The following is a 23018-nucleotide window of genomic DNA, read 5'->3' on the forward strand; positions in this document are numbered from 1 at the left end:
TGGTGCATAAAATTATCTCTGATTTTATTGCATTAAACATTCTGAAACGTCATGAATACCAGTGAAAACTGAATACAGAGGATTAGAAATCATTACCTTGATACTGGAACTCCCTTGCCGTTGAAAATCTCAAAATGAGAAAAAAATCATTTTTGAAATTATTTACTCGCTCCACAGTTTAAGATATCAATTTCCCGAAGAATAATTTAAAACTAAGACCGAAACGGGCCATTTTAAAGATGGATTGTATAACAACGATATTACGAAGTTCTGAAGTACGCTACATCACAGCGACAAACCTGTCTCAAAGAGGTTCACAGATTATCAACCGTGCTTTATAAATATACCTTTAACTATAATAACCCTTCTAAACTTTTCAAACGGGATAATTTACGGGAGAGGAACAAGAAACGAATACTGATCATGGAGTCAACAAGATATTCGTGCCTGACCATGAATCATCAGACCATCGTGCCACTGTCGACTTTTTCAAATAACCAATAATGCTCCGAACCCATCCCAATGATTAGGAAAGGGACGTGACAGACGAATATGCCTCTCCCCGATTATACCCTTAATAAACTAGGAGGAGGTTTAACTGGAGGATATTGGGTGGTCGGATGGAGCAGTGGTATCATACATACATTTTACCTTGTCGTCCAGGGTTCGATTCCCGGAACGGCCGTGAAAAAAAGGATGGGGACACCTGCTCGACGCTCGACCACGCTGGATTTCCCCCAAGTAAAACCCCTTGCATTGCCATCGGGGTCAACAAGAGTAATTAACATTTAATGTAAAACTTGTTTCGCAGTTGTTGCAAAACAAATTAATCTTACATTTCAAGGAAGATCTTCTATTGATAAAATACGACTATGTGGTAAAAAATCAATACATGTATACGCATTCTCCTTTACCACAATAGGACAACTTCGCTCCACCTGTAACACGTTATATTTAATTTGACATGTATGTTTTTGATATGAATTGTTTAGCCAGTTTCTTCCAATAAAAAAATTTGATTATCAGAGTAAAAGTTGTAGCGTTTATTTGTAGCATAGGCAATGCCTTAACTAATTCAAGTATGACTTGAACTTGTCCTGTTATTGGGACATTACACTTTGGATTCTTCCACTTGGCAGACATTCCAATACCGACACAATTGTGTTTGATGATTCGATGTTTATCCTTCCTTGAAGTAGAGTAATGAATGCCTACTGGTCGGTATATAAAGTGACCTGCTGGGGTGTCCTGATTAAGGTCTTCGGAAGTATTGTGGTAGCACTAAGATAGACTTCAGTTCACTTTGTCACTCGGAGACTTATACGAACATGTTTCAATATTGTAGTACCCAATACACACACGCACTCATTCCATGTTCACGTCGCATATATTAGGAAGGCAGTAATGACCATTACTGGTGATAGAACTTAAGCAATATGAAAACCAAACCAAGATAGAATTAAACGACATGTCATTTAGTTAGGAAGTTACAAAAAAGATTTATATGAGATTTCTGTCAAAATGTTAAATCTAGATAGGAAGATGTATTACCCCCATAATTCAATATTTATTTGTAGTTTTTATACTGTTGTATTCTGAACCGTGCCACATTTTGAATGTATGACATGTCGGTACGACTAACCTCGGGACTAAATTTAGCTCGGATTATCAATATTGCTTCAGCAGTAATGATTGTTTCCTGTTTTTACCACATGATCATCAGATGGATGGTGGTTCATTCAAATCGCTCAGCGTCAATGGTCTGTATTTCCCTACATTATTCTTGTTATGACATTTTCTTTTGAGAAGCTATGGATGGTTCTTTCTCAATGTGAAGCTAACGATCTAACGGGAAAATCGATGGCTGTGGCACTGGTCCTTCAAGTGTCAAGAGGTGTCAGAGATATTGGCGCCATTCATTCTATGTATTGTATTTATGTAAATATGATTTTCTCTTCTTTTCATCATGATCATTCTTTGTATCGTTGCAATCCTAAAAAATACAATCTAAAAATTATACAACCATTTCCTTCCTCTTAACAAGTAGTTCAAATAGTCTGAATATGTCGGAATTCAAAGTGTATGTCTATTCTTTATTATTTTCCCAATATCAATAACGAAATTGCATTAAGGAAAAAATGTGTAAAACAATGGACCTTGCCCGAGGTATCTGCGAATGATTCCTGAGAACAAATTATCAAACAGTTATGTACGCCCATCTGAAAACTATACTCTAATAACTAGGCAGAGAGGGCAACTTCAATTTGGTAATAACCCATGGCAAGAACTTCGGAAGAAAAAGCGACCCTAAACTTTATGTGTCAGATCAAAGGTGTCCGCCTACCTTTCCTTACGTCTTTCTGATCAATCTACATCCAAACATGGGCAAACCGAGACTACGCGTAGTCTAATGTTGTTGTCGATAATGATATCATCCATTCGAAACACTTCGCACTGAGGTGATTAGCTGGGTAGAAAAAAGGCTTGTTCGCCAGTTGTTATAATAATGTTACAAAAGGGATCTTGGCCTGGGGACTTCCGTAACATACGTCATTGAGATAGTATCGGAAGGAGGCTTATGTCTTCTCTAATTACACACACTCAGTTTGCATGTATAGGAGACTGCCCATGACCGTACCTTTTGATAGGACTTTAAACAATATGTGTTACTATATACCTTAATGTACATATATATATAAATAACACAAAATAACCCTGCATTGTTAAATGCCCCCCTGCCTACAACTGTTTTTACTGGTCGGTTAAATATAGGCAGACAAAACATGTACGATTTTTTTGTAGATATTTTTAACAGTCAACCAATACAGAAATTGTCATTAATCAAAAGATGTGCAAGAAATAATATCAAACATACGAATATTTAAAATAACATGTTTCAAAAACATATTTTACCGTAAGTTTATGATGGTATGTTAAACACTGGCGACGACAGTTTATTGAATACAAATGTTTAATGTATGTATGGACGGGCAACGATAACTTCCCGTTAGCTTTGAAATCAGTTATTGGCTCAGGGTTTAATACAATGCTAGGAGAGGGGATCGATCCATCATTTAAAACATAGCGCCTATAAATATCTGAGACAGAAGCTGTAAAACGGCAAATCAAGTCATCGGAATCGCAAGCGGTTCACATGGAGAACATAATAAGTCTTTCGTAACGATATTATCCGTTTTATTATGATCGTATACTTTCTGTATCGGATCTGTAACGCACAACACCGACTTCAGAAACACGAATTCATAATATCGATTTCATAGGTCCAGAGAGAATAGAGTGTAGCTATCTAGTAAGCATTTTACAGTAATTGCATCAATAGCATGTATATTAGTGATGTTAGTACTTTTGTACTAAGCTTATTTCTTCAAGTAAATTTAGGCATATTTGATTATGAAAAGTTTAATATTCGGGAAAGACTGACTTCATCATAGACAGTGCAACATATCAAGGTAGAACAACGACTACAAAGAAATCGGAGATATTAACATAATCTTAACAAAAAATGTCATGTCAAAATGTTTGAACGACATCAGCTGTACAAATCTAGGCCAATTGAAGTTAGCGTTGTCACATTCCTCAACGTAAATAATGCAAACAACAACGTGACGACCTAGCATACCAACGAATATCAATAACGTTCAAAGGCCGTCTCATTGTATCGAGCAATATAACTTGCTTTGATAAATCGTTTGGTGAAAGGGAATTTTGGGAAAAAGATAAGGTTGACATCGAAGGTCCAGAGGAGCGGAGTCTTAAGTATAGGTGAAATAGAGTAAATTTATTTTGAGAACGTAAAACTGCACACTCTGGGAAAAAAGAGAGTAGTGGTGATGTCATGTACATGTTATAAAGCAGATAGTGCGTACGTTCAGCTTTTGTAATGTCCTGTCGTGTAAGAGATGTTGAGACAGGGAAATTCCGGCGATACAATATCCGTTTTTTGATGCAGCTCCCCAGGAACACGTCAGAAATGCCATTCCTATCTGTTCTCGGTTACAAAATTACATGCGACATGCTCACGAATGTAAGCGAAATGGTGTTAGTAATTAAAATGAACATAATGGGCACACTCTATATAACAGCCGCCATTCTTTTTCGCAGTGAACAATGCTATACTTTAGCCCCTTCCTGTGGACCAGTTCTTTATCGGCGGTAAAGTCCATTCAGCAATTTAACTATGGAACTATGGACAAACATTCCTAAAAGGTGAAAATACATCTTAATGAAGACCCGTTACTTTGTTCCAGGTAGTTTGTCCTCTATTTCAACAAGTCTGTTCTTGTAAACGCTTTCTTATCATAAACATGTAATGTCTTAACATCAGCTGATGTCTCTTGCATAAAAATCGGTCGAGCATATATTAACATTTGTAAATTCTTAACACCCAACCAAAACAGAAATTACCACTAGGACCAATAAATGATGAGCAGAAATCGTCCAAAATTAGACATCAAATAAACGAAAATTGTAAATGACACGCATATACAGTTAAATTAAAATATGGCCTTAGTAAGTCGCATCATTTTGGGACATCAGATAGTCTAGAAAACTCGATATGTTTACCAATTCAAAAAAGTGCAGGTTTTGTAATGTAATTATAAAAAACATCAGTTAGAATTCAGATAAATGCAGTGATTGTATTTCATTTGATGCATTCAGACTGGTCTTCAATATTTTCATTATATATCAATGCATAACGAACAGTATATTTCCCATTCGATGGCGGTTTAGGAAGACCTCATCTCGGCGTCATTCTCTGTAACAAAGCGATCACTAACCGATAGTCTACTTTATTGGATATGTTTTATTGTATGCGTTTTCATTCTGACCAATTTTGCCGCTATGACAATAAAAAATCGCCAGTGAAGGTTAAAATCAAATAATGGTAACGACAAAATCGCTTTTCAAGCACAATCGGCCATTTTCTATATGCCGATCAAAATTTATTGTAAGATTATATAGCAGTACAATTGTATTAATACATTTCGTATGAAGAGACTGGTTTGCTTACTTCTGTGTGGTTCTCTGCGCATTACCTTAGTTGGTTGACCAATTAATGTCATTTTTACAAATGTTACACATGTATAAGAACAATATTTCAAGTGAAAAATGTTCTTAATTAGGACTGATAATATTTCATAACAATCCTATGAAATCACTTCCTTAAGACATTTAGTGGCACTTTACAAGTGGAATAAATGTACCTTACATATGTATTAAAGACATTTAATTTTGAACATTTACGGCCCATGCTTTTAAAATGGGTTCACATTCATACGGTTTGGTTACAATGTGTCGGGGCTTATGACTGACAAAATTAATTTGTCCCATATACAAGGCCAGTGGGGTCGATTTTGATAAAAACACAAACAAACAAAACAAAAAGGTTCGTTTTCGTTCACCGTGTCTACTAAAATTATCCTTTTTGAAAGCGGTTTCCTGGCATTGAAAGAGTTTACAAAACCAAAAGACCTTCACCCTTATCCATGGTCATCGCAATATAATTTGATGTATTGCTTCTTTAATTTCTTTTTATTGACTATAAAACTTTAAATGGTATGTTTAGTATTTGGTATTGAAAGCTGTCAAGTTGCGAAAAGAATTAACCTGGTTACATATTAGTAGTCACTAAAGTAAAGAGAAAAAAACAAAAACACCTTAACGTCGCTTCAGATGATTTCTAATGAATCTTGAATAAACACTTCGTTGTTTCTGGTATTTTGTCCCCGATTCGAAGATTTTGTATTAACATCATATAAACACAATACAGAACCTTCATTTTGATTATGTGTAATCATTTTTCACGAGTCATATTTTCCTAATTTTCCTAAAGTAATAAAATGTCGTTTTCTTTTAAGTTTCATTTTTTTATCAACAAAATCCTCTATTATGTGCAAATACGCATCAAGCTCATTGCGAGTGGTATTGCAAGCAGCTCACGTCAATTTCAATTGTGTCACTCACGTCATTATGACATTTATATCTTCGTCGAGTTTGGTGTTAAGATCTTCCAACAGACTAATGCAATACCCATGGGAACTTACTGCCCCCTCTGTTGGCGGAGTCGTTTTTGTTTTTATACGAGACTAAATTTATCGAAAAGTTTATCAAAACAGGTCACAAAGACCTCGAAGAATTTGTTTTAATTTCACGTTCAGATATGCTGATGACTGGTCTTTGGATAACAAGAAATTTATTGACCACGTCCATCATAAAGACCCGACAGAATTGGAAAACTAGGACACTACAGACTATTCTACAGCAGACGCTTATCACGATCTTTTCCTTCGACGAAACCAACATGGACAGCTTTCCACCAAGCTGTATGATAAGCGGGATGACTTCAATTTTCCTTCTGTGAATTTCTCTTTTTTGGACAGCAACAGCCCTACATCCCAAACTTACTATATTCACATGTCGCACTTGATTCGATGTCAAGGACCTGCTCCAATTACCACGAATTTCGTGCAAGAAGTCATCAACTAGTGGACAAACTTGTAACACAGAGTTTCAAAAGATGAAGGTTGATGAAAATTATTAGGAAGTTTTATGGCCGTCATAGATATCTCATTGAGAAATATTCGATTTCTTTGTGCGATATGAAGCTTGACATGTTTGTTACTCGTTACTTTGCCTGTTGGTTTCGTTGTCTATATATGCTCATTTGAGAACGTGACATTACTTTCTTAGATTGACCAATCCTTGCATTGCGGGTGTCATCGATGAAACAGAAGAAGCTTATTCTTCCGAAACACCAGATGTTATTCTTTTACCTATGTTTTGTTTTTGCTTTTTTTAATCGTATTTTACCCTAGTTTAACTGAATTTGAGTTTTGGGTATGATTTTGTGACATGTTCATATTGTCTAGATGATTTCGGGAAAATGACTAAATTATTTGGACTTCCGTGTATAGCTTTAGGCGTTTCCGTGTTAATCCCTCAATTGTTTTTATGTTTTTCCATGTTTTTATCTAATCGTTGTTTGGATTGATATTCTGGTAACATGTCATTGTTTTCCTCGTGTATAAGTTAATAATTACACTAGATGTTGACCGGGTCATCAAATTTACATGCAATTCGTTGTTGCCAAGTTGCTATCAGCTTTGCTATTTCCGAAGCTAACTGTTTAAGTGTCCTATACTATAATGTATAAACTGCAACCTAATGGCCTACAGAGGTCAACTTCGTTCAATTTCTCCATCGCGTTATTCTGATAATCTAATTTTGAAACGGCATAGAACAGTGGTATATAGTTTTCAGATAATCTAAATTCTAAAAAGTGCAAGATTTCCCATGCTATTAAAGGAATTATCTCAGGGGATCGTAAGTCAATTTAGTCCAATATATTGTGTTTTACTGTAAATGGGTCACTGCATGCTATGCGCTGTGTTTGCTCTTCATTCCTTAATACATAAGACTGTGAAATGATATCTGTAAAACCCAGACAGGCCAGGGATACCCCTCACTCGTCTCTGTTCCTGTCTCTGGGACAAGAAAGCTATTATATTGTCCGCTGAATCCGATATTTTTTCTTGTCCAATTACTGATTACTGATTACATTCTTTTTGCCTCTGTGACATTAAAAAGGTGTTCACAAACTAAAATTTGTAAAAAAAAGAAATTTAATCTACTGGTGGTAATGATAATGCTGCTTTTTGGTTTAAATATGTTGGTAAGTACACGTGCCATTTGTTCAAATACAATAACAGCATCCAGTTATATTTAAGAATTTAGTTTTTATTATACTAACATATTTCCACCTTAAAAGCATATATAGAAATAACTATTACATATTTGCCAAAGAGTGGAAGAAGGACCAATGTTGGATTAAATTCATTTCAACGAAAACTTTTCACTAACAAGTATCCATTTCATGTGAAATTTAGAAGAAGAAAAAAGAAAGGAAAACCTCTTTCCTTGTTATTTGTCATGTTTAACTTCACAATGTCACTGTTTTAGTATTCTTAAACTCCTATTGTACTTGCAAGTGTCCTTGTACGGCGACATTTTCTCAGTAAAAAAAAATGGTTCTATTTTTGATGAACAACAAAACAAAAACAGTTCTTCGTTCGTTCACAAAACCAGTTGGTAACACAATTTAACTGTCAAACTTCGTCAATGTCGGCTGAAAGCCGTCTTGAATATCGGATAAAATGAAAGATAATGTATCTGGGGGATTGTTTTTTAGTGGTTCAGAAAAAGAGTTGACAAATTTTAAACGGCAAAATACAACTCGATGCTGTCAGAAGACTTTCAGTATAACATTAAGACATGACAAATGTTGATACTAAAAATTGGAATATGGCGGCCATTCGGAATATCCAAGAAAGATAAAAATGTTGCATGCTCAACAATGGCCAATATCACAAATGTATATTATTTCCGACTTTATCTTTCACTTCTTCTGAAAACAGCGGTAATAAGACACTGTTTACGTAACGCGCTGATGGGCGAACCGCGATAAATACTTTAATTCTGACTCATATCGGATGACAGGATAATTTGAAATATCTGTCTTTCCCTATGGAAAATACTATTTACAGATCTTAAAAATCCGTGTGATAATATTCGAAGTATTGAAAAAGGATATGCATTACGTTTAAATAGAAATTGAATTAAATATATTATTTGTCTTAAATATTTGAATGTTTAATATATACGCTTGACCGGTTTGAATCATGTTAATTCGATAAAAACATGCAAGTTTGTGTCAGTTTAACATTTTTATTGCTTGATTATTCAATTAAGATTTTCTCAACGAGACACCATTTGAAAAAAAATACATTTCAACAAAAAAATCATACATATATGTATATTGCTTAATTAATGTAAATAACTGACTGTTAAATCGTTGTGACGAAGGCCTTGTAATTTACTGTCAGAGAGAGGGGGGAGGGGAGAGAGAGAGAGTAATATTATCCACGTGCACGCCCGTTTCCATGCAATGTTAGGTATCTGAAGGAGCGCACGAAGCAGACAAAACAGCAAAACTGATATATAACTGTTGCTGTACAGGAGTCGCGACTGTGGATCGAACATGAATGGTCCACACCAGCCTATGTCGGGACCATGTATACAAGTGAATACTACGGTTCCATTGCTATCACAACACATCCTCAGTGCTTACAATTATTCAAAGGAAAATTTTTCTGTGAATTTTGATTCTAATGAGACTGCTGAGAATGAAACGTCTCGGGGCGACAGAGGGGCAGTACCTGAGCCCCCTGTGTACCTGTTACTCTTCGCTACATTGTTTTATGTAGTGATTTTCTTAATTGGAATTATAGGTAATTCGGCTGTGATTGCTGTCATAATTTATGGAAGAAATATCAAGAATGCTGTCAATCTATATCTAATTAACTTGTGTGTGGCAGACCTCCTTGTCATGGTTGTGTGCATGCCACCTGTCCTCGTAGAGTTACATACTAAGGAGGTCTGGTATTTCGGCGAGGTCATGTGTAAGTAATCCATTATTTTTTTGTCTTGTTTGGAATGTCTGTTTTGAGTTTTTATACAGATAAAATATGTATGATCTTTAACCGTATTGATTATCTGAATCATTTCACACATTGCTGGAACACGATATTAGCTAATTATAATGCATTGTATAATTTGTTTACTTTCGTGTGTAGAGAATCGCTTATAATTTAGACATTGAAATCACCTTACTGATATATTATTTCCTATTGGGATCATAAACGCCAAATAGAAGGGGCTTTTATGCAATCTTGGGTTAATCGTCGCTAAGTTAACATTTTGAGAATGTCTGCTTTAGAGCAAAGACAAGTGAGTTAACCTTGAGCGATCCGTTCTCCGAGAAAAAAAATATATATATTTAGCATGACATTTTTCAAAGTTTCCCAAGCTACAGACTTTTCCCCTCATAATTCAAAGTTAAGAACATGTTATATAGCTCCAACAAACCGTATTTATACACCCATCCAATCAAACGTTGGCTTTCCGGTAAGTGACCCGATCCAATAAAATCAGAAAAGTTAATCGTAACCAGTGTTATTTCGTGAAGTAAACCTTATAACAAACTGGGTGAGGACTTGTATAAATGTCTAGACGAATAAGAGAATACCTGTCGTATCACCATTACTATAGAAAATTCGTGTCTATGTTGGCGGCTCCTTAGCCTGCAGTATTTACTGCTCTTGTTCAATCTCTCTACCTAATCGTCTACACGCTCTTGTAGCTTAGCTCCCTACAGTCACAAATGTCATCACTGTTATACAGGCTAACAAGCTATCGCTGGCATTATCTTAACTCTGATCCGTATCCATCATTGGTTTTATTACTATTCAACACCAAGTCCTATCAGCAGTTTACGAGTTAAAAATAACCGTATACATGTAAATATATAATGTATTTGCTTTGAGCACATGATGTTTGGTATTTGGCAGAGGGCTGTTTCAAAGGATCACACTGTTTGCACACCGATGATACGTGTTAATAGGTTAGGCTGTCTTAGATTGTCAGACTTTTTTGATAGCGGATGAATGATGGTATGTACTAAATGTTATTTACGTAGAGGTTATATGAACTTGTTTAGTACGAAAATGTAAATCCACAATCTTCACTATATGTATCACTACAATCTATAATATATGCTTCTATAATATATGCTTCACTACAAACTATAATATATGTTTCACTACAATCAACATTATATGTTTCACTACAATCTATAATATATGTTTCACTACATTATAACTACAATATATACTATATGTTTCACTACAATCTATAATATATGTTTCACTACAATCTATATTATATGTTTCACTACAATATGTTTACTACAAACTATAATATATGTTTCACTACAATCTATACTATATGTTCACTGCAATCTATATTATATGTTTCACTACAATCTATACTATTTGTTTCACTACAATCTATACTATATGTTTCACTACAATCTATACTATATGTTTCACTACAATCTACATTATATGTTTCACTACAATCTATACTATTTGTTTCACTACAATCTATAATATATGTTTCACTACAAACTATAATATATGTTTCACTACAATCTATAATATATGTTTCACTACAATCTATACTATATGTTTCACTACAATCTATACTATATGTTTCACTACAATCTATAATATATGTTTCACTACAATCTATACTATATGTTTCACTACAATCTATAATATGTGTTTCACTTATAGTATATTTTTCACTACAATCTATACTATATGTTTAACTACAATCTATACTATATGTTTCACTACAATCTATAATATGTGTTTCACTACAATCTATAATATGTGTTTCACTACAATCTATACTATATGTTTCACTACAATCTATAATATGTGTTTCACTACAATCTATAGTATATTTTTCACTACAATCTATACTATATGTTCACTGCAATCTATACTATATGTTTCACTACAATCTATAATATATGTTTCACTACAATCTATACTATATGTTTCACTACAATCTATAATATATGCTTCACTGCAATCAATTCTATTTGTTTCACTACACCAATCTACAACATTTGTTTCTGAATATTTTGAAAATATTTACATATGTAATGTATATATAACGAGTGTCTTTTTGTAAACAAATTACATATTCCCTAAACAGCACTGTTGATCACCTGCTTGGCTTTATCTTTCAATTAGGTGGGGTAAATGTTAGATTAGTTAGTTAAGTACTGTAAGCTACCTGAAGTTAAGATATCACTTTTCCACCTTTTGTGTCGTTTTATGTTGTTCCTTTCATGATGTTTTATTCACCATTGCTAATGGGCCGCTAATAATGTTGATAATGATAATAATAAATCATTGCCAATGAAAAATAATTGGTCAATGATGGCTTAAAGGTTTTTTTTTTTTTTTTTTTTCGACATTATCAAGTAAAAATTCTGTATGATATCGATATCTTATTATAAGCTTAAATATGACATTTCCTCGACATTTTGTAGGGGCTATCGACTACTATCTCGTGCCATGATATACAGTTATTCATGTACCGAAAGAAAAAAAAACATTATTTATCTGTCTATTAAAAATTTCCAGCGAGAAATCATAAACGATAACGTAACAACCAGAGGCGTCGTGTTACTAGCCTTAACCGTGCCGGTACAACATTCCAATTAGTTACACACACCACAAAGTCCCTATGCCACGTGCAGTATTATACCCTGGCCGAGTATAACCGATCACTCGCGCTTAAAATCCGAATAGACATCATGTTGGTTTTTCTTCCCCATAAAACGCATACGTAGATCGATGATATTAAATTGGGCTGCCTGTTGAAGAATCAATGCAACTCTCACTATTTCACCTTGGCTATATGCGGGATTTCCGATTAATACTATCTAATAAAAATATGAATTGCACATTTAACAAAATTATCTATTTAACCAGCTATTATTCGTAACTGTTTACCAACAGAGAAAATATCGTTAAAGTGCATGAACGAAAGCGTCCTAAATTAAACGACATCAAACAAAAGAACAAGACAAAAGACAAATGTCAGAACACTCGGATATACAGTTAAGAATAACGCAGTTGAAATTTAAAAGAGATTATGATAAGCCATATCTTATACCATCAGGCCGACAACTTTAACATAGTCGAAAAATTGTTTTACATGTCTACTTTTTTTTTAATCAGTTATTTGAAATATCTCTGGTATGTAGCAAGTAAATGCAATCCAATTAAAAAGTTTTACTATCTGGACTATCAACAGGTGCTGCAGGGACGATTTTGTCTATAACGAGAGATCATTCACTGACAGTGGGAGTGATCGATGTAATAAGAATATGTTGTATTAGTAATTAATTGCAAATGAAGATATTGCCAAGGTTTTAAATACTAGAAATTTGTAAAACAAAGAGTCTGAATGAATAAATGAATAATTTCACTTGGTATATTAAAAGTTTTTTGGTGTTTAATGGCTGGTCCTTGAGCAACCTTGACAACCGATGAATTACCATTCAACTGATCTACAGGGAAATGACTATTGGCGAGATTAGAACTTTGATGTGTCTTTTATGTTACCATTGAAACATAATTTTATAGATACAAAATTCAACTCACACATCGTTGAACTGTTCTCCACAAAAATAGCCTCGATTAAGATCCCCGTAAGCCTATTTAAAAAAACTGTGTACGATATCTGTACAAAAATACATATACAAAGTAACTTTGCTTTATGAGAGTGGTAAAATGAATTATTGTCTTTGGTAGTTTAACTGTTAACATGATAACAAATAGTCATATCAACATTATTCATCTATAATTGTACTCCTAACACTAATTCTCATATGTCGGTTCCAAATTCGGCTTCCACATAGTTAAAGTCACTTGATATAATGCCACGCTGTGCGACCTTTTGTATCTTATTGGTCCTCACTTCACACATTGCCTGAACCACAAAGTGTGATAAATAGAGGAGATATAAATCTTAACAAATCAATACTGCTCTCCGTTTGTCGCTACGCTTCTGTATTCAAACGGGATGAAGTGATGCCAAATTAAGATCACAGATATCTTTGCAAGCGTACATGGAGAGTAATACCAGTTGCGCTCGGAAGTTATTCCCCTAATTATGTACTGGTCATCAACCTTTTTATCCTGTTATATACTAAGCATTTTGACGAGTCATTTATAAGGTTCATATTTTCCTATTACATGAAGGTAATTAGGTTGAAGAACTAGGTCAAATATTGGATGTTTCACTGGTGAATACATATACCTTGTTATTGAATAAGGATCCAGAATGTTCAAATAAAACTAGTGTATGATGGCACAGATGTCAACATTCTATGTTAACTGGTAAATCGTTAATTTGTTGATTTGATTTCGTTGAAAAGTTATAATTCAGCAGCAAGACATAAACGACGTTTATAATTCAATACAAAATTGATGACTATTAATTAATTTATTAATTAATTAATTAATTAAAATATTGGCAATGACATTCATGTCCAAGATTGACATCGTTTTGAATAGGAAAGACTGTAAAGCTCAGATCAGATAAAATTTAATACAGTTCATCGTTTATGAATCCCACAATCATAAACACAGAGTCTTGTGCCTGAAGCCTTCATAGCAACATCATCGGGAAGTTTCTACATAGGGCCAACGAATCGCAGCTGTAATATAATCAAGATACAAGTAAATTCACTGCAGTGCGAACTTCTAAAAAATTCAATTCCACAATTCACTTGTACTTAACTCAGTAAATTTCTACGTAGAGGCCAGGGAACAATCGCTGTATAACCATGGAGTTAAATTGTCATTGTAGTAAAAAATTCAAAAATCGAATTCCTCAATCACGACTTGTTTATTTGTATTTAATCTAAACAATGGAGTTGTTTCAGAATAAACCAAAATGCACTCCACTAATTGGGCCTCATTTGCAAGAGTTTGAAATTGAATTAAGATCTTCTTGATATGTCAGATTTTTAGTTGTACAATCCTTTGAGATTGACATTTGCGGAAACAGCTGTGATTATTTCAATATTTGATTATATCTACAGTTTACAATTCTGCATATTCACATTTGCATGATATCTTTAGCGGCCTCACACATGTACTTTGTTAAGAAGCTTTAATCATCACACTGTACTTTTGGTTCATATGTCCGCTTTGCACTAAACTTAAGGACCTTACATAAATATCAACCTGCCATTCTATTGAAAGCTGTCCTATCTCACCGACACAGACAAGATCATTAGGCTAACACACGCTCAATAAAAAAAAGCCTAATGAATCGAGCAACATCAAACGAACGAGAAAAATTATATCAAAAACTGATAAATCAAATAAAAGCAAACAGACGTCGTATGTATAAATTAACGTGTGGTAAAGATGTCTGATAGAGCTATGCGTTTGATAATTGCGTCAAATAAAGTTCTGTCATTTCAGTTTTACGGCATTGCAGTCAAATGAAGTGTTACTACAAACGACTGGTAGCTCGACTTGGTTAAAGACTTTGTCTACGCGCTTAGAAGTAAAGACCTGTGAATAACGGCATTAATGAAAATTAATAAACTAAACTCAGACAAACCGCTAACGGGAGGATTTCTGGCTATACATGATGACGGATTTAAGTCGAATTGTATGGCTCATTTGTGGCTTTGAAAGATGAATACTGGTGATAAAGCTATCCTGTCATGGCTTCTGAATCGTTGATGGAATAATAGGCCTAGTGCACCTATCCTTCTTGATATCAACATTTTAGTCGATCACTTGGATTTTAACCTCAGTCACCTCCTATGTATACGCACTTGGCATCACTGACTAGTCCTAGAGGAGCCGAAACAGCTGTATTGTGCAGTTTTATTAATCATTTTACTCTACTGAGTCTTTTGTAGAATCTTTTCAAAAAATGTTTACATTGAAATTTGATATGTTTCTCAATTCTATTTTGGCATTTTCGTTGTGTAAGAATAAGTAGCGTTGTCCTACAACCAAATTTTAGACTGCTTCACTCAGATTGTAAGCAGGTGGCAGATACTGCTGGTAGACATTTAGTTCACCAGGTTTTCCGTTACCTGCGTGCCACGTTTTAATTCATTGGAATGGTTGCACGATTTAAAATATACACATGTACTTGACGTTTTTTCTCAAATTATCAGATATATGAAAATTTCGAAATTGATTTAATTAAGGGGCTAGTGCACCACCCCGTTGAAATTTTTTATTTCTTTTTCGATTTTCCTCAGTCGATTCTTAGGCTTCAAAATTTAGGTCCTTATCACCATCCACGAGTCCTAAAGTTAAGAAACAAATGTAATACTATATTTATTAAAATTCTTATTTATTTATATAAATGTTTGGTTATATATTTCTAAATGATCTCTTTCTCAGGAACAATTGAATGTTGCCCAAACACAAAATTAAATAAAAGTGGGTGATATTTGTAGCACCTTGAGTGACTACCTATAAAATTTGGCTTAAACAATTAGAAAGTTCTTTATATTATATTGTTTGCTCTGTTGTAATGTAATTTAGTCCCTCATTCAACTTAAGCAAAATCCAATCATTTCTGACGGAGAAAGTATTATTTTAAGGAAATTGCTCTATTTCCCCAAGTGGGCCCCGCCCCTCGTGCCACAGGAGGCAAAAGAAAAGGTGTTCTTCACTTGTGTGTCCCTTGTATAATCTGTAATGCACCATCTATTATGGCTTCATAGATACTGACTTCATTATTCAATATATCTTAATTCACCTTAAAACTAACACTATTCATTGTTGGAATACAACTGCTATATGCATGATTTGTTTCATGGTATGATGTTTGTAGTATCGAGCAAATTAATTTAACAAAAAAATTGTAAATTGATGTTTTCAAAAATTATCACGCTTAGAATTATTTAATCAAATTATTAGATATAAATCATGAGGAATATGTCGACATCAGGTAAATACTTTCACTACAAACTATCTCAGCTGATATAGTCTAAAGTTTCAAAAAATGTTGCAGGATAGATATAAGCTGCACCTTGTCTTCGGATAGAAAGGACCCACCAATGGATCCTCCAGATTGTGTTTTATAGATCTTTGCCGAAGTTACATCTTATAACTATACACGGACAATTTATTCTCCTCAATAAAACATCAATCTAGTCTACATAACATCACTTCATATATAATATAAAATGATTGAAATTGTCATTATCTTACCTCCAAAGCCATGAATATATATATATCTAGCCAGTTGGCGTTGTCATTTGTGTTACTAACACATTGTAATTGCATTCTATACATAGACAGCATCTGCCAATATGACTTTATTATGGTAAATTTTGCTTCTCAAACTGAAAAATATCTTCAATATCGGTGTAACAGCTTGTACAAAACATTTGTTCTCTGGTGTTTATGTTCTATCTAAAATATAAAATTATGCGCGGACAAACCAGGTCTAGATACACAGATGGTGTGTATAATAAGAGTAGCATTCATTAGTATTGAGGAGTTCTGTGATTTGGAAGGAGTTTGTAATACATTTGGATGAGGCATCTTATAATCTTCGAGATATTGCTAAACACAAAATACCAGGAACGGAGTCCAAAATGGAAAATACAACTTATCATACAGTAATTTGGCCAAATGTCTCCGAGAGAAAACAAACAATTCAATATGATTTATCCAATAAGAGAAATTAATTACTACTACACGTACTTTGTACAAAATATGCAAAATCTTGAGAGAGTTTTAATAAATACCGTTGTAATTAAAATAACATTTGTATTACAACTTGAATAAATTACTGCGAGTAATCATATTTCCCCATTTTATTCATCAAACTTACACTGTCCTTAAATATACGGCCTCCGATTGATAAAACTGATTTGTGATTTCTGTGTTAAATTATAAAGGCTACTTTTAAAAAGTCATTCACATACATGAAACAATTAGTTTTCTGGTTAGAATATATTTTACATTAACTAATGCACAAATCCTGTAATTCTCTGATATTTTATATTCTTTCTAAACAACCATTTTCCTCCTATTGTCTCCCGTGATACTGCCTCGGATGGCTTTAAGATGCGAGTTCGACTCTGTTATGAATGTTTTGCGTTATGTTCCTTTGCTTTATCCATTGTCAGTATATTGACTAGTTTGATGGGGTTTGATGTCGTGTGCATATAGCAAATAGTTGGCTTGATTTCATTACTATCGCACGGAGGCTTGCACGAAAATCGTAGCCTCAAATAAACACGCACGCAATTCATGCACTCATATAACTTATCGATTGGAAGTCAATCCATTTCAAAACAAACCAAGCCTAATTTCTTTTAAGTCCTCTACTCTTAAAGTTAAATACAAAATATCCCATATGGATCTTGGCGACTGACAAAAAATTATCTTTTCCCTTCTTTACTCTGTTTTTGCTTTAATATGAAATTTAAGAATTCCTCTGATGAAAAAGTGACGAAAATCTTTCATTGCTGAAACCAAGAGATTTGCATGCCAACCTTTTGTTGTTGTTTTTAGTCAGTCCCGAAGTCCAAAGTAACATAATTAGAGATCAAAACGAATCACCAGATGCAAAGATTCTTCTGATATAACTCTCAAGAAATAGCAATTACAAACATTTATGGTTAAAATCCAAGATGGCCGCATATCAACCATTTCGTGTTTTTGATTCGTCCTAAAACAAAACAGTCACAACAAAGTACCGAAGGAAACTTATAAACAAAATTTCAGAAAGCGCTATCAAGTAGTTCTAAGAAATAGGGATAACAAACTTCCATTGTTAAAATCAGGAATGGGCTCATTTCAGCCATTATCTTTCTAATCAGACAAAACTACGGAGCAAGGGAAACATACATATGAAATTTGAGGAAGACCCATCCAGTAATTCTAGTTGAAATAACGATAACAAGTCTTCATTGTCAAAATCCACGAAAGCCGCCTGTCAGCTATTTTGTTTTCCCATTACTATAAAAATCTTATTTGTACATGTATTATGTACGTCTAAAAATATTTTTCTTATTTACCAATAATTGAAGATTACAAAGATACTTTACTAACGGTTCCTCTTAACAATTACCTTTCTTACAGACATACATATTTATTGACTATGAACAAACCCGATTCTATTCGAGAGTGCCTGATTATAATTCGGGGATAAAGTCGGTTGGTTTTTATTGACTTTTCATTAGTTGCGACAGTGATGTAGCATTTCATTTGGACAGTCGTACTATATAGTCGGCAGCAATACCAACCTACCATAGGGACGCTGACGTGAACAAATCGCATCACACTTCATATACAAATGTCAAATTATCATAAATACTGATTGAACGCTAAGGCAATACTTGTGTTTGGTTTTGTTTTTCGTCCTTTAAGGTTTCAATAAAAATACCAGCCAACAAGGAAAAACACACACACACAAAATAATGTAGTATAATAAGACTGACTAGTTGATATCAACATCAGAATAAAGTATTATCTTATTAGAAAAGGCACCTGTATCATAAACGACGTCAATAATGAAACAGAACATATCATTTAACCAATCAAGTTCATTATATTGCAGATGATTATATTTAAGTATTTCTCTACTGATAGTAATATTTAGCTCGGTAAAAGGTCCTGATATCACTATTATATGATATATGGCACTTGAATGGTTCAAGTCTCATTATCCGTAATGTCCTAACAGCGACTCAGGTAATTCCAGGACGCACTCTCGGGGTACCTGAGGTAAGTATAAGTGTTCAATGTAGGGTTTTGGGGAGTCTGCAATATGTTCGTTTTAGACAACTAGAGATAATGCAAAATTAAAGCTGACTTTATAGTACTATCATACTGAAGAATACTTCCAACGCCCCAAACAGGACATTCTTTCCGGTCATACTTTGCTGACAACCCGGTAGTTACTCTATTAAAATGCCGAACGTTATAAAGAAGTCGATTGTCCCGGCTAGGCGATAGCACCCAAAGCAAAAGCCTTCCTAACAGAGAGAAGTTTCGTTTTGTGATTATTGGTATTACCAATATCACAGTCATCACAGTCATCTACACGCTTGCACTGCACCGTTATTCATTATATGTTTCTAGCGTCAGGAAGCTTTCGGAATACTTAATGATAAATCGAAACCCGGTAATAATTTCACGGATTCGTTTCTGTTGTGTCTCAACATCGAGAACGGAATTTCTAACAAACTACTGATTAATTTGGTTCTGGAAAAGGAAAAGAAACATATAATACATAAAGGGATTATATGTGTCTCTCTGTTATCATCAAGCACAGCTTAATTATCCATAAAAGTAACGTCGTCCCGGTGAGCTTAGTACCATGTACGAGAGATGATTTTACAGTACAATCTGACAAAGTTGTTGGGCAGGGCAATATCTTCGTGACGTATATCCAGAAGTGCATTTAATAGACTTATCAACTGTCACATTGACATTAAACAGATTAATTACAAGGAAGGAGGGTTTATCTCGTTAGTTAATTAACTGACAAATTTCCCGAACTAATTCTTATTATTAAGCAATATATATTCAAGATGTGAGCGGTCTTGGATAAAGATCATGCAAGATGTGTTGAACTTATGTAATGCAAAATGTCTTGAATGAATATTATGAACGTGGCCATAATAAATAAATAAATGGCATGTTATAGTCTTCGATTAACCTCGGTAATTTGTAAAGGGTAAAGTAATTACAGACGAAAAAGCGTTGATAGTTGACGTGTTAGCTTCCAGGGGGTTTCCTTTAGTCCCACCTTTGTGTAAACAACGCTTCCGACCGGTACATATCATACAAGCTTTAGGACCAAAGACATTTGTCAAAAAGGTCATCAACTTTAAACGAAAGTAAAAGACAAATTTCAGGACATTCTCATACTGAGTTCAAAACAACAAAATTAACATGGTAAGTTATTTCCTGGTGCAGATCGACAGCTTTCAGAGAGTCCAAAATTTTATACTTACCATTGTATTCTTACTGTTAAGTTTCCTTATTTTACGAATTGTGTTTTCCTTGCACAAGTCAGAGACAGGAGAATTGTGAGTCTCAAAAGAAGAAAGGAAGGTTTTAATCAGTGTTGCCATGGGGATACCGGATCTATTGTGGTTTTCTTCAATGTCAGGTCCCAAGGTCTCCTAGGTGCCCTTGACTAAAAGCAAACACAAGTCGTAATTTGGGAAGGCGGTAGGATAGAGTGGGTTGCCTCATAATTTTTCGTCTCCAGGAAGGTTTTATAAAGACGTTTTAGTCTCGTTATGTTGTTTAAAAAGTATCTCGTGTAAACGCAAGTCCAATACAATTGAAAAATGTGTCTTACTGTAAATATACCTTTGCATGCTATAGAAAGGAGATCATTCATCGATACAAGCACGTCGGCTAGTGGGCCTTAGGCTTTATGGCAATTCCATTTCAAGTTCTCTTCGAATTATATATGTAGCACAAGCAGCATGGATAACATTTTGTTTATCTTATACTGTCACTGAATCATCGCCATACGTTTGACACAACCATCAGAGGGTCAAACGTTATACAAAAATGGTGAGGACGTCAGAGACCAGTGGTGGACCAACATTGCCGATTTCTTGCGATCAAAAGGTTCGGTTGTAATTCCGGTTATTGTACGATATTTATGCCTTTTTGACAAGAAAAACTGCATCTGGGATCATCTATCGCCCTACGCGGACTTGTTTGTCAGAATCATGAGCATTACACACAAACAAAAGATCTCGGCATCAACATATATCGAACGCCCTCTAATGTTTTAACCCTGTAACCTTATGGCAGCATGATATAATTTTGTGCACGCCATATTGATATGAAAAATCACATGTTTTTCCAGGGGCCATTCCAATCTATTGACTTTTCATATTCTGATGACCGGGAAAATGCGAAACGTAACTTTGTAACATCAAAGTAATATGAGGAAGTCGGGAATGTGTAACACTGTACCACTTGCATTTGAGGCAGTAATTGCTGCCATTTCTATAAGCGAAACCCAAGTTACGAACGAAATTACGAACCTTCAAATCTCTTTGACTTTTTTTCGTTAAGGCCATCTGAGGAAAACGGGTATTTCGTAATGATTAAAATGTCGGCAGTTAAAACATTGTATTGACTGTTTGCTTATTCTCCCTTCATTGTTTTAGTTACTGGGATTGAAGAATGAAATAAAGAACTCAGAGAAATATATGTACTATAACCAGAACGCTCTATATGAATCTCAATAATGTACAATATCCAAATTAAGACCAAGACTGAAATTTTAGTGTGTTGACATACGTAAGTAAACATTCCTATAGATATTCAACCAAAGGTAAATACGATCAAGATGTTTGTATGTGGGGTCTGCATGCATGTTTCGTTCATATGAAAGGGCATTTGATTCTCTACAGTTTTAAACTCCATTAATATAAATTAGCGAAAATTGGTATTGAAGGAAAGTTCGAAAAAAAAATAATAACAATCACTATCATGTATACACACACAATAGTCCTCATGACTGGAAGTCCAACAGGGCGAAGGTTTATCAATAACAATGATCTGGCTCCACGGAATGTTTGGACTAGACATGGACGATATCACGCTTAGTTTCTTTATTCACGTCTTCCGAGAAAATTTCCAACGTCCACCAATCGTTTATACGAAGATTGAAATCAACTCGCCAAAAAAGAAAATATTGAATTTCCAAATTCTCTCTGACAGGAAGTCGAAATTTGCGAATTTCAATTAGAGCACGCGTGATTCAAATAGTAACAATTTATTACCTTAGACCTTGTCTTGATGAACATTTAATTATTTTCAAAACTGAGGAGTTGACATGTCGCAGTTGATTCGATATTTAAATGCTGGTTCCCAAAATCATGATTTCCGTATAAGATGTCTCCTACTGACATATAAACTCACAACACAGAGTTTCGAGAGATGCTTGTTAACGAAAATTATGGAGAAGATTTTATTAGGAAGTATGCAATTACCTTGTGCGAGATAATTTGGACATTTTTGGTGCTCGTTAGTGTGTCATGTGGTGCCGGCTAGTTTCCCATGTTTTCATTTGGAAATACGACATCATATATTTGAATTGACAAGATTTATGTGTTGGGTATCATGAACTAACCATAAGACGTTTACCCTTTCGGAACATCTGGGCTTGGTTTTCTTGGGCACTTTCAGTAGTATCCGTGTAAATCCTTCTTTTGTTCTTATTTCGTTTTAGCTTCATTGGAATTTCAAGTCGCGCAGTACACGAGGGGTGACATATTAAGTGTACACTAAAATATCAAGTCATATGGGCGGTACCGATTCACATAATTGGAAATAGCATATTGGGAACAAAGTTTTACAGTGGTAATGATATAGGGCAAAAGAAAGTTTGAAGTTGCTTTATCGTTGGGTTGGTCTATTTCTTATTAAGTCATAGATATGGGCTTGACGTCAGCAGATACAAGACAACGTACTGATAGTGTGCGACGTATGTGTAAATTAAGACGTACTGACGATAACAGACTCGCCAGTAAAGTTGTA

At 34.4% G+C, this 23018-nt stretch overlaps 1 protein-coding gene across 1 annotated transcript in view; it reads left to right on the forward strand.

Moving 5' to 3' along the window:
* The first annotated feature begins 9058 nt into the window (after positions 1-9058).
* Positions 9059-23018, forward strand: part of LOC132543643 (pyrokinin-1 receptor-like) — a 50758-nt gene continuing 36798 nt past the window's right edge. The window contains exon 1 of the mRNA XM_060207159.1: positions 9059-9479. Coding sequence (XP_060063142.1) covers positions 9059-9479 — 421 coding nt within the window. The remainder of the gene's footprint in view (positions 9480-23018) is intronic.

The sequence above is a fragment of the Ylistrum balloti genome, unplaced genomic scaffold, assembly GCF_031769215.1.
Source record: "Ylistrum balloti isolate Yb309-2 unplaced genomic scaffold, AGI_CSIRO_Ybal_v1 Utg369760, whole genome shotgun sequence".
Classification (NCBI taxonomy): domain Eukaryota; kingdom Metazoa; phylum Mollusca; class Bivalvia; order Pectinida; family Pectinidae; genus Ylistrum; species Ylistrum balloti.